At 58.1% G+C, this 12,995-nt stretch overlaps 1 protein-coding gene across 2 annotated transcripts; it reads left to right on the top strand.

Annotated features, from left to right (window-relative positions):
* Positions 1 to 3,402: 3,402 nt before the first annotated feature.
* On the top strand, positions 3,403 to 9,158 carry ISLR2 (immunoglobulin superfamily containing leucine rich repeat 2). Of its 2 annotated transcripts, none has more exons than XM_031440850.2 (3): positions 3,403 to 3,498; positions 4,631 to 4,778; positions 6,120 to 9,158. In XM_031440850.2, exons 2-3 carry the CDS (start codon positions 4,643 to 4,645, stop codon positions 8,369 to 8,371), a joined length of 2,388 nt encoding a protein of 795 aa, XP_031296710.2. In that variant the 5' UTR covers positions 3,403 to 3,498; positions 4,631 to 4,642; the 3' UTR covers positions 8,372 to 9,158. The 2 variants fall into 2 exon arrangements, with proteins under 2 accessions (XP_031296710.2, XP_031296712.1); XM_031440852.2 differs by lacking the exon at positions 3,403 to 3,498 and adding an exon at positions 4,037 to 4,079.
* The last annotated feature ends 3,837 nt before the right edge of the window (positions 9,159 to 12,995 follow it).

The raw sequence follows: 12,995 nt of genomic DNA, 5'->3' as shown, positions 1-12,995 counted from the left end.
AAGCTCTTTTCTGAGCACTACCTACCTAAGTGCCAGTTACTAGATGCTTTGTATGCATTGACTCACTTAACCCTCACAGCAACCCAATAAAATAAGTATTCTTATTTATACCCTTCCCCTCCCCCACCCCAAGCACAGAGGTTAAGTAACTTAGCCAAGGTCATACAGAGAGTACATGGTGGAGTCTGATGCTAGAACATTTCCTCCTAACCACTACGTAGAGTGTGTATGAGGGAAAAGAGAGATGGAAATTGGGCGATGGGGGTTATAAACAGGGACTGCGGAAGCTGAAAGGTGGGAAGCTGTATGTTTAGGAGATCCTGGCTGGAGGACAGGTGGGTAGGGTCTCCTGAGCCGGCTGCTATGCTGGGGATATGTGATGTCCTTCTAGGCCCTGGCTTTCTTACTCTCAGAGGCCCTCCCTCATTCATTAAATCACCTACCTCTCACATTAAATACAAGCACATGTACAACTCTGAATGCAGTTCCAACTGAACATTGCACAAAGCAATGTTACATGTCCTAAACGTTTAGTCAAATGTCTATTACTTCCAACTTTGCAGTTTTCTATTTTCGTTCTTAAAGCCTGAAGAACATTTTATAGGTCCCTGGCAAAGTTAGACTTAAGGATTGCTTTCTAGGGCTGGGGTGCAGGACTCAAACAGAAAGCGCTCACGCAGCACAGGGGAAGGTTGAAGGAGGGCTGAAGAGGAGTACAGGACGGTTTCTTCCCAGGACAACTAAACTCATTGATTCATGCCAGGGACTATTAGCTCAAGGAGCATCTGGAGGGTGACTGTTGTGCCTTGGGCGTTGAAAACACAATGGGGTGAGAAGCGGGGACTGTGCCTGTGTTGGGCAGGGGTGAGGAGGTTGCAGATTCCTGGTACGTACGCTGGGTGGGCATGGGAAGGAAAGCTTCGGTGCCTTGGTTTAGCGTCCCCCACTTGGAAACTTTGCGCCGCGGGATACAGAGCTGTGGGCAGCGCACGCCTCCGCCCTGGCTGGCCGAGTGTAACCCAGCCGTTACCCCGGGCCTCTGAGCCGGGCAGGCGATTTCCAGCAGGGGGCGCGCGCGGACCAGGCCTGGGCCCGAGACTTGAACGCACAGAACGCGGAGAGCTAGTGTGGGGATCCAGTGGGTTTCAACCCGCTCTACGCTCGCGACCGTCCGGGTCAGCTAGGTCGAAGTTAGAGGTCGAGCCACAAAAGGTGCCCGGAACTCTAGCTCTTCGCCCCGGGTCTGTCTAGGATCGCTCCCCACCCCCACAAGCCTAGTCAAAAAGCCTCGGCATATATTCTGCAGATTTCAAATCTGGGCTCTCCACGTTGGCGTCTTGGAACCTTGCATCCCTCCTCTCCCCACATCTACTTCCACACACCTGATAAGATGTCTGTTTCTTTAACCATCAAAGACGTGGGCGGCGGCGGGGTGGTACCTTCGCTCCCGATTCCCCAGCCCTTCAGTAACTGTATCGTTATTAACATCACAGACATTAGAGCGGCTCCTGCGCGCCTGGTGGCGCCGGTCTAGATGCGCTCAGTCTTCTCCTAGTTGAGCTCGGAGGCTTATCCTGGAGTCCTAGTTCCCATCTCAGGCCTCGGAGGACTCTGCCTAGGGCGACGCGGGCTCCAGCCCTGCCAAGGGCGGGCACTGACCTCTTCAAGGTCCAAGGCGGTGGTAAGGCTTGTCTTTCCCCCAGGGCAAGCTCGGGGAACAAAAGCACTTGCTGGACAATGGGCGGGAGCCGCGGGGGTCCGCGGGGGTCGGCGCCCTCGCTTGGGTGGTCACTGCGCCCTTAGCGCCCTCCAGGCCCCTGGAGCCCTGTCTCCCTGCAGAATCCCCCCCGGCTTCTGCACCCTCAGCAAAAGAGCGAGGGAAAGGGGTCTTTATTGGCCCGTGGGCCCCGGAGGTTCCCAGGACGCGGGTAGGGAGGGTCCCTACGGTCCAGGGAAGTTCCTCTGCGGAGAGTGAGCGAGCTCATTTTTCCTTCTGCTCCCCAGCCTCTGTCTTCCAGTCCCTCAACCCTTCCAAGTTATCCCCTGCCTCTCCGTCCACCTTCTAGCAGAAGGCAAAAAGAACCAAAAAAGAGGTGAAACTTGGGTGGAGGGTACGCGCCTCAACGCTGGAACCTCGGTCCCTGCCTTTATGCCGGGAGCCCCTCCCTCCGCCAGGGAAAGTCTCCAGGACCCCCCACCCCCAACCCAGGAGCCACCCTCCAACCTCCTTGCTGGGCCCCCGCCTCCCCAGGCCCCTCTTCCTCGACAAGCCTCCTGGAACCGCCCCTCAGGATTCCCAGGACGCAGACAACACGCCCAGAACGCCCCCTTGCTCCGCAGACAAAGAGGCTGTGCCAGGCCAGCCGGCCGCAACATAGCCCGGCCCAGCGAGACCCAAACCACCCGGACTCACTCCTGGACTAGGGACCTGCTCCCGCTGCCCCCACTGCAGGGTAACGGTCCTCTCACTCCTCCTCCCTGCTCAAAGATGTCTTCTGTCTCCGGAGCCCGCGCGCCCTTTCCCCGGGGCTTCTGTGGGGACTACAGGCCCGGGCAGGCGGAGTGAAGTTCTGGGTTCTGAATTCTGAGTTGAGAGAGATGCGCGGGTCCCAGACCGCTAAGCAACCGCAGGAATGGGAGAGAGGGAAGGATGCCAAGTGCATGCACGCGTCTTTTCATATTTAATTTACAAAGGATCCGCGGAACTCCTAGTCGGGTGGTCTCTTTAGATGCAGCGCTCCTCACCCGTCTCCCCACCCCCCCCCACCTTCCCAGCTCATTAAAATGCTCAACGCTCAAATTGGAAGATTGATCTCAGAGGCCCCAAACCCGAGCCACCGAGCCACCGACCCACCTTCAGAGACCGCTTCCTCCAGGGTGAGGGCAGGGGGGCCACGTGCTCCCGGAGAACTCAGTGTCCACGGAAAAACCGGGGAAGGCAGGGACTATGCGTATTTCCCGGAGCCTGCACCCCTTTCCCGACTCTGGTCAGCAACTCTGTCTCCAGGGCTGCCATGGGCACCGTGGGGGGACAGAAATCGAGTTTTATACAAATGCCTCCACATTCCTGCGCCTCCACCTCCTTGTTGCTGAAAGAAATATCGGGATTTCTCCTAGACAGGGAACAAGAGTTGGGAACAGCAGACAGTCGAGTCTGCTGGGGCCGGCTGTTGTGTGAGGGTGTGAGACAGCGGGGCGACACCGGGCCTCGGAGGCTTTGAGGGGTAGGGTGTGGGGTTGACGGTGTGTTTGCTTGTTAGGCTGTAAAGATGTTGGCGGAGGCGGAGGCGGGGGTGGCGGGTAGAGATGCTCAAGCCTTAAGTCCCCAGCCCACAGTGCTCAAAAGGAGCAGACGTTTTGTAACCATTCCTTTCCGTGCCGCTGTCTCCTGCAGCCCCGGAGCCCCACTCGCCTCGTAGCTGGCAAGACCTGAGAGCAAGATCAGGACGGCTTCCTGGGAGCGGAGTCTGGTACCCACTCTCCCGGCCCCATCCGGTGGTACGCACCGGCCGGCGCGCTGGGCGGTGGGCTTCAAGCGCTGGTTTAGCCACAAAAGACGAGACGTACAGAGTAAAGCTGAAGAGGCTTGGCAGGGTCGATGGTGGGCTGGGGAGGGGAGCGTTGATTCCCCGCGCACCCTGCAGGGCGGTGCTTTCTCGTCTTCGGGTTGGACCGGGGGGGGGGGGTGCGGGGGAGATCAGGGCTCCTAGCTGCCCAGATCCAGGCAAAAATAGCAGGGAGGGTAAGGCTCTCTGCTAACACTATCAATTATGCATCGTGTTGAATGTGGCTTCGGGAAGGAGGCGGCTAGCAGGGGGTGGGTGGTGCGGGAAGGAAGGGTCCGCGCGAGCCCGGCTGCGCGCAGATCCGCCGGTCCCGCTCGAGGTCTGTCTGCGCCACCGCCTGCCTTTGCAAAAAGAGTTTAAAGGCAAAGGCACGCCTTCCCCCCTTCATCGTGCGCCTTTCCTTCCCCCCAAATTCCTCAAAGATGGTTTGTCTCACGTGTTGCGGGGTGTAAAAGCGGCTCGCATTCAATTAACAGCAAAGCTCACGGGCCCTGGCGGGACCCGCGCGTGAGGGTGAGTGCACATGAATGTGCTTGCGTTTAGGAGGGGGGAATGGTGAGTGTCCCGGGTGAAGGTGTGCCTTTGAAAATGTGTGTGAACACATTGTTACATGATGATGGGTCATTCTAACATGTGGACTGTGTGGAGGGTGTGAAGGTCTGTGTCTGTGCCAACGTGTTTGAATGGGGGGCGGTGTGATTAGGGATAGTGACAAGGTCTACAGATGTGTAAATGTGGGGGGGGGGCATGGATTATAGGAGTGTGGTGAACTGGGAAGAGCCGAGCCAAGGGCGGTGGGTGTGGGGGCATCCCTTTGTGACCAACGTCTCTCGGCCACTGGGAGAGTCTCTATGGCTTTAACAAATGTAGATGGTGCGGGTGGTGGGAGAGGCTGTGCGCGTTCCTGCCGAGCCCGGGAGCGCGCGAAAGGACTCTTCAATCGGCAGCCAGTGAGAGGTGGGGGGAATAGATGAGAAACAAAAAACTGAAGTGGGACCTCAGGGCCAGGAAAGTCCAAAACTTACCTGTCCCTTTCTCTGTCCCTCCCTCTGTCTTCCCCACAGTCGCAGCAACAGATGTGGAAAGCGCCCTTGGGCTGTCGTCCTGGCTCCGCAACATCAGGTCTGGAGAAAAGGTTGCAGCCCCAGAGCAGCGCACGGAGTCAGCGAGCAGTGGGTAAGGCGCAGAGACCACCTCACAACCCTGACCCAGGTAAGGGTAGGTCCTGTCTAGGGTGCCAGACACCGCCAGCCCTGAGACAGGGGAGAGGAGAGGAGGGGGGTCTCCCTCCAGAGCACGGAGGAGTGAGGAACGTGGGTTCCTAAGGACCAGAGTGTGGGAGGGGCTCTGGCAAACCTGCCATAAGCCCTAGGTGGGAGCAGGGAATCTGTGTGTAAGTGCATTTGTGTGGCTTGGGATTTGGAGCTTTTGGGGGAGGGGTGGGGAGCTCAAGCATTGTGAGCTGCTGAAAAGGGGCAAGATCTTGAATCTTCTCCTGCTTGATTAGCTAGTGGCAGCCCCCTTGAACCACGGCTGGGGACTTCCCCTGCCCCCATGGGAGCCTGCAAAGGTAGGAAGGGGAGGGAGAATCTTGAGTGAGCTCCCTCCATTGCTCCTTGCCCCTGCTTGGAGGAGGACCTCCTTCCTCAGATGGAAGGTTAAGTGAGCAAGCCGTCAGTTTTCCCCTCCCAGGAGTTGAAGCCAGAGGGGGCCTGACAAGTTCGTTTCCCATCCCAAGCCTCTTAGCACCTGCCCCAAGTTCTCAGCATTTGCTGATCCTCTGAGATTTCAGTTTTGGAGGATACTCAAGTGTATACTCAAGTGTCCCTGTATGTGGGTTGGTCTGTGTGAGGACTTGTGTCCTGGTGTCTGTCAGTTCTCACAATGAACAGAAAAGCGCTTTGCCCCATGATGGAGATCGCTGTACAAATGCTGTGTTCAACTGAGAGAACAATGGTCTCCAGGATACATTGTGTCCTTGGGTCTGTCGCGGTGTCTTTGTGTTTGTATGTCTACGAAATGTGTTGTGAACCTCTAAACGCCTGCAGAAGTTGGCAGTTTGATGGCAGTGCCTGGGTGTGTGTTTGTATTGCGCGCCTATATGGGCGTGTGTGCAAGTGCTGTGTGTGGGACAAAGAGTTCAAAGGAGGACAGGTGGTCATGGACAAAAATGCCCTTTCTGTTTATCCCTTTCACTGAGTTAAACGAAAGCTTAGAAACATAGGCAGGGGTCAGTGCAAAGCCCAAGGCAGACCCGCGAGCAGCCCAGTCTGTGGAGGGGCCAGCCTCAGGGTGACCCGACAGGTAAAGAAAAAACGGGAGGTAGGAGGCAGCTGGAAAAAGAAGTCAGGGACGTAAGAGGGAGCACACATTGAATCCCGAGACTTTTACTGAGCTCCAACTCGTGCCTCAGAGACCTCCTGGGCACAAAGGAGAAAGCTGCCGGAGCCCTGGGACCTTCCCTAGACGGGTTTATGGAGGCAGAGCTTGATAGGGGAGGGATGGGGCGCGGTGAGTCACCTTCTTCTCTCTTCCCCTGGCTTCCACCTGCAGGATCCACGATGGTGCCCTTGCGAGCACTGTGGCTGGCCTGGGCGCTTCTAGGAGTGGCCGGAGCGTGCCCAGAGCCGTGCGCCTGCGTGGACAAATACGCGCATCAGTTCGCCGACTGCGCCTACAAGGAGCTGCGCGAGGTGCCCGAAGGACTGCCGGCCAACGTGACCACGCTTAGCCTGTCGGCGAACAAGATCACTGTGCTGCGGCGCGGGGCCTTCGCCGACGTCACGCAGGTCACGTCGCTGTGGCTGGCGCACAATGAAGTGCGCACTGTGGAGCCAGGCTCGCTGGCTGTGCTGAGCCAGCTCAAGAACCTCGACCTAAGCCACAACCTCATATCCAGCTTCCCATGGAGCGATCTGCGTAACCTGAGCGCACTACAGCTACTCAAGATGAACCACAACCGCTTGGGGTCGTTGCCCCGAGACGCACTCGGTGCGCTGCCCGACCTGCGCTCCCTGCGCATCAACAACAACCGGCTTCGTACATTGGCTCCCGGCACCTTCGACGCGCTGAGCGCGCTGTCACATCTTCAACTCTATCACAACCCCTTCCACTGCAGTTGCAGCCTTGTGTGGCTGCAGGCCTGGGCCGCGAGCACCCGGGTCTCGTTACCCGAGCCCGACTCCATCGCGTGCGCCTCGCCTCCCGCGCTGCAGGGGGTGCCGGTGCACCGCCTGCCCGCCCTATCCTGTGCACCGCCCAGTGTGCATCTGAGTGTCGAGCCGCCGCCTGAGGCGCCAGGCAGCCCCCTTCGCGCCGGCCTGGCGCTCATGCTACACTGCGTCGCCGAAGGACACCCCACACCCCGCCTACAGTGGCAACTTCAGATCCCGGGTGGCACCATAGTCTTAGTGCCGCCGGTCCTGAGCGGGGAGGATGACGGGGACGGGGCAGAAGACAGGGAGGAGGAAGGAGAAGGGGATGGGCCCACGCAGACAGAGGCCCCAACCCCGACTCCAGCACCGGCTTGGCCCGCGCCCCCAGCCACCCCGCGCTTCCTGGCCCTCACAAACGGCTCCTTGTTGGTGCCCCTCCTGAGCTCCAAGGAGGCAGGCGTCTACACATGCCGTGCCCACAACGAGCTGGGTGCCAACTCCACTTCACTACGTGTGGCAGTGGCAGCTGCCGGGCCCCCAAAACACGCTTCTGGCGCAGGGGGAGACCCTAACGGGCAGGCCCCAACTTCTGAACGTAAGTCCACAGCCAAAGGCCGGGGCAACAGTGTCCTACCTTCCAAGCCTGAGGGCAAAATCAAAGGCCAAGGCCTGGCCCGGGTTAGTGCCCTCGGAGAGGCTGAGGCGGGGCCGGAAGAGGAGGAGGAGGCAGGTGAGGGAGAGGAGGCGGAAGACCAGGTCTCTGCGGACGGGGTGGAGGAGCAACGCTGTGGCCACGGGGACCCCTCGCGGTACGTGTCCAATCACGCGTTCAACCAGAGCGCGGAGCTCAAGCCGCACGTCTTCGAGCTGGGCGTCATCGCGCTGGACGTGGCGGAGCGCGAGGCGCGGGTGCAGCTGACGCCGCTGGCGGCGCGCTGGGGCCCCGGGCCCGGCGGGGCTGCAGGAGCCGGGCGGCCAGGGAGGCGGCCAGTGCGCCTGCTTTATCTGTGCCCGGCCGGGGGCGGCGCAGCCGTGCAGTGGTCGCGTGTAGAGGAGGGCGTCAACGCCTACTGGTTCCGCGGCCTGCGGCCCGGCACTAACTATTCCGTGTGCCTGGCGCTGGCAGGCGAGGCTTGCCATGTGCAAGTGGTGTTCGCCACCAAGAAGGAGTTGCCCTCATTGCTAGTTATCGTGGCGGTGAGCGTGTTCCTCCTGGTGCTGGCCACCGTGCCCCTGCTGGGCGCCGCCTGCTGCCATCTGCTGGCCAAACACCCGGGCAAGCCCTACCGTCTTATCCTGAGGCCGCAGGCTCCGGATCCCATGGAGAAGCGCATCGCCGCCGACTTCGACCCGCGTGCCTCCTACCTCGAGTCCGACAAAAGCTACCAGGCAGGCGGCGAGGCGGGCGGCGAGGAGCCAGAGGAGGTCCCCGGGGAGGGCCTTGACGAAGACGTGGAGCAGGGGGACCCAGGTGGGGACCTGCAGAGAGAGGAGAGCCTGGCGGCCTGCTCGCTGGTGGAGTCCCAGTCTAAGGCCAACCAAGAGGAGTTCGAGGCGGGCTCCGAGTACAGTGATCGGCTGCCCCTGGGTGCCGAAGCTGTCGACATCGCCCAGGAGATTAACGGCAACTATAGGCAGACAGCGGGCTGAACTCCCAGTCTGCCCGGCCGCCCATTCCCATCCCCACCTCGGGCGCCTGGGAGCAGAAGCCTACGGCTGGCAGGATTTATGCACCCCTCTCTTCACTTACTCCGCCCTCTACCACCCTCTAATCTTGACTACTGGGGACTTCTAGTGGGGAGTGGGATGATTTCATCAGTCCCACCCACAATGGTCATTGACTTTGTGGGTTGAATTCGCCTCCACGGCAAGCACAGCTTCCCCGCTCCTCTCTCCCTATGTAAGACACCACCCGCTGACCGTGAGGCTAAACCCAAGCCTCTCCATTCCTACCGCAGTTAACTGCGCAATCGCCCCGCCGCCCGCCCCATCGTGGTCTCGAGAGCAGAGAAAATGAGAGAAGACGTTGGAAAGATCTGATGGTAACGTTGTGGCTCGAGGATCAGCCCGGGACCCCCAGCACATGTCTCTAGCGTGGAGCGCTGTGGGGTCCTGCCTCGACCCCTCATTCAGCCCTTTCCAGGGTGCACGTCCCAGAAGCCAGGATTCGGTGGCAACTCCCCAGTTTTTAGATTCAAAGCCCCCTTCTGATTGGGAACCAAACACTTCTGTCCCCCCATCCGCACTCTGCTTCTAAACAGCTGGAGCCGAGCCGGATGCTTGCAGCGCCTTTCAGCTCCGCGCTCTGATTTTCATATTTTCGTTGTTTTCAAAGACAGCACACTCCGGGTCTGGTGCTAACACTCCCTTCCTAGCCTCTGGGAAAACGCGCGCGCGCGCGCGCGCGTGTGTGTGTGTGGTGTGTGTGTGTGTGGTGTGTGTGCGCGCGCGCGCGCGCGCCTGGGAATGGGGGCGGGAATCCGTCTTCTCTCGCCCCCTCTCCTAACTTTAAGCGCTGCGGAACCGCGGGCCTCTCCCGCGGAGGGCGCAGCCTCAGTCCCAGGCCAGTTTCGTGGTGGGTGAGTCGGCGTTTCTGGAGATCGGTGCACTCGACAGCTCCGCTCCCGGGGGTGCACGGGGCCCAGACCTCAGCTCGAGAAGCGCCGGGGGCGCAGGAAGCCAACTGTGGCCTCCCGGACCTGGTATCTCGTGAGGGCTTGGGCCCTGGTTCGCGCAAAGCCTGCCCGTGACCCAGCGGCAGGATCCGTATGGAGAAAGGCCCTGGGTCCTCGCGCCTCCCCGCCCGGCCCCTCCTTCCGCGAGAGTAGTATTTGCCCAGCTGTAGTCCTAGACGAGCGTGCTCTGTAGGAGAAAACTCTGTGTTCCGTAAAAGTGTGTCAAGTGTAGTATGGGGAGGAGGGCGGGGAGGGCGGGGAAGGAGGGAGGGAGAGGGACGCGGCGCGGCCACTCGGGCGGGGGTCTTTTTTTGTTCTTGCAGAAAACCGTCGGGGTTGGGGTGGGGGTGGGGTGGGGGCGTTGGGACCAGCCCTGTCCGCGAAGCGCAGCACAAGTGCGGCCGGGGGCGGAATAGCCCCTGGAACCCGCGCCCTTTTCTAAAGGCGTCTGTATGTAAACAGTCAATAAAACAATCAATTTGAACTGGGCTTGGTGACTCTTTGTCAGGGGACAGAGGGAGGAAGCCTGGGGGATGCAGGAAGAAACTGCGGAAGGAAGGAGGCCCTCGGATCCCCCCATTGAGATCCTTTGCGTGATTTCGTGTTTGTCCTGTGATTTTGCCAGGTGTTGGTGCCTTTAACCCTGGATGGAGGAGGAAACCAAGTGGGATGGGGGAGGCTGGAAGTGAGTGAGGAGGGCTTGCAAGGGGGCAGACTGAACTGGGGGGAGCTCCTGAGTGCATGAGTGTGTTGTGTGTGTGTGTGTTGTGTGTGCCCAATCCTCTTTGGGTTGAGGCTATGATGGGGTGTGGCTCTGTGTGTGAGGACTGCCTAGTTTCTGAGTCGCAATACCAACCTTGGCCCTCTGAGAAGCCAGTGGGGGAATTCACAGGCGCAAGACTGCTGCGGCTTGCACAAGAGAAATCACAAGCAACAAACTACAGAGCAAGCAGAGCAAGCAAATGATGGAGGGCAGCAAAGGGGGAAACCTGGCAAGGTTGATTCTACAGAACAAGCTGGCATCTTAAGCCCAGGAGCCGTGTGTGTGTGTGTGTGTGTGTGTGTGTGTGTGTGTGTGTGTGCGCGCGCGCGCGCGCGCGCGCGCGCGCGCGCTGGGGGTGATGCTCAGTGAATGAGGCATGGACAACCGGCAAGGTATGTGAGACTTGGCGTGGGCTGAGGTGGGTACACATGTACAATCGGGGTTGGAAGCACACTCATCTAATAGTCCTAGAAATGAAGCTTCTTGAGTGGGGAACTGGAGAGACAGAGGGATGGGAGTGGATGCTCCTGTCCAGCCCAAAGTGCTCTGTCTGGGCTGGTTGTGTTTTAGCTGAGTCCCCCCATGGGATAGGGTGTGGCCAGGAAGGGAAGCAGAAGAGAAAAGGAATAGAAATGAGGGAGCAGGTGAAGATTCTATCCCTACTCTCCCTTCTTCCTGCTTCCAATCTCTTCTCATCCCTCACTTTCTCTGTGGATTTCAGGTCTTCCTAATTGAACCAGGCCAGCCTTTGGACCAGGCCAAGTCCAGACAGCCAGCATCCTACCCTAGTCTGTCTCCTGGCAGAGGTGCTGGCTGGGACACTTCCCAGGGCCGGAGCCCAGGTTCCCTTCCCAGACCAGCAAAACTGTCTCTGAGAAAAATTCCCACCTGAGGGCCACAGCCCAAATCCCGCCACTGCAGCCCACCCCACCATCATCAGGGCCATAGCTCAGAAATATACTCTCTGAGGAAGAAGACTGCATTATTCTACCCACAAATGCTGCCTTTGAGCAGGGGCTGGGGCTGGCCCAGTGTCTATGATTGGTTCAGGAATCCACCCACATGATTGCTTTGAGCACAGGTCTGGCTGGGCCTGTGAGTGCGTATCAGTGTTGGTCCCACCCAATACTCTCACCATGGGAGGGGCTGGGGAGAAGGGTTCCTTCTTGTCCCCCACCCCCATCCTTGCCAAGGATGGGGAACCCTCCTGGAGACCCCTAGGATCCTGACTGCCCCCAGGGGAATGTGCAGAGTTACTGAGAGCCTGGCCCCTTCTTTGTCCTGGGCCAAGCTTCCTAATGGATGAACACACACCGCTCAGCTAGGCCTCATGCTCCCTGGACAAGCCCAGGTCCAAAGGCTCAGCCCAAAGGGAGAGGAATGGGTGGTGCTGGAGGTGGAGGACCAGGATGCACTGACCCTCTGCAGACTGCCCACTGAGATAGCAGCCCCCTCAGGATCTCTCCAGTTTCTGTCTGAATGTCTGGGACATGGTCTGTCCTTCCTTCCTGTTTCTTTCATTCCCTCCTCCTCTCTCCTCTCTGTTCTCTTTTTCTTTCTGCCTCTTATTTCTTGCTCAAGAAATCTCATAAAATCCCAGTGTTGCAAGAGACCCTGAAGACTTGCTAATTCAACTCCATCAGTTTGAGGTTTAATTCTTTTCTAGACTGTCCCCATCAGATGGCTGTGTGAGATGGGGACCCACTATTCCCTCCCTCCCACCAAGGACCCAGCTGTGGAGCAGTTTCAAATGTGTCTCCCCCTCAGTCCACCCTCAGGCCTGACTGCCATTGACATGTGCTCTGTGAGACCCTGCGGAGGTGTGGAGGTTTGAGCCCCACCTCCGTTCCTCACTCCAGGATTCCAAAGCTTTTCATTCAATGCGCATTTTTTGAGGTTCTACTGTATGCTCCAGGTGCTGTGCTAGCTAGCTCTCTCCAGTGTATTTTATCATAAAACTTACTTGGATGAGAATGGAGTCTGATGGGTTGAGGAGTGTGTGTGTGTCTAAATGTGCACTGGGGGGACCTGGAAAATGGTCAGAGAATGCAATATGACAGCAACAGCCTTGGAACTCAGAGCAATTTATCAGGGGCAGTAATTCTTTGAGCTACAGAAACCAGATGCCCAGGATGTGGCCTTGAATCAGATCAGAAAACTGTCTGCAGAAAGGTGATTTGAAAGGAGAGCCTCCACCCGCTCCCTAGTATCTCCTAAAGATCCAGCTGGAATAAGAACCATCTTGAAGATCATTAGAGAAAGTCCATTAATATCAAGGACAAAGGAAAACAGGGCTTCTGTGAGGAAGAAGCAGCTGGTGTGGTGTCCGCTGCTCCCTGATCTTGTGTCTGGAATGCAGCCCTCCACCCATGACGTCTAAATTACAACCACAACTAAAGCTAACATCTCTGAAGATGACTTGAGTCAGTAAGTGCTTGGACTGCTGTTCCCTGGTGGCGATGCTAATCTTGGCTTTCCTTCCAGGTTCTCAGGGTGATGCATTTTGGTACCTAAAGGAAAGGGGGTGTATCTTGCTGTGACTGCCTTGCCCCAGATTTGTTAGTATCAGAGCCCCAGTTATGAGACACCCCAGGGAAAGAGGGACCTTCCGTCTGCACCAGGAGGCATCATCCGCAGAGAACGAACCTGCAAGAGCACTGAGCAAGAGAAACTGGGAGACCTTGTCTTTTCAGGGATTTGGTTCATTCTCTGCTGAAAAAGCCAAGCCTAGATACTAGGATATAAGAAAGGCCTTATGCAGAGGCCTTAAATGGTCAAGTCTGATCTAACAAATACCTTTATCTTGTAAAAACTCCAACATAAAGATATTGACAAG

This window comes from Camelus dromedarius, chromosome 29 (assembly GCF_036321535.1).
Source record: "Camelus dromedarius isolate mCamDro1 chromosome 29, mCamDro1.pat, whole genome shotgun sequence".
In the NCBI taxonomy this organism is placed as follows: Eukaryota; Metazoa; Chordata; class Mammalia; order Artiodactyla; family Camelidae; genus Camelus; species Camelus dromedarius.
The sequence above is the reverse complement of the archived record's forward strand: the minus strand, read 5'-3'. Positions and strand labels throughout refer to the sequence as shown.

What these genes read in the sequence shown, in the direction of transcription:
- ISLR2 (XM_031440850.2), top strand. Translation starts at nt 4,643, where the DNA reads ATGTGGAAAGCGCCCTTGGGCTGTCGTCCTGGCTCCGCAACATCAGGT. An exon ending in ACCTCACAACCCTGACCCAG is followed by an intron (nt 4,779 to 6,119) that starts GTAAGGGTAGGT and finishes TTCCACCTGCAG; the next exon opens with GATCCACGATGGTGCCCTTG.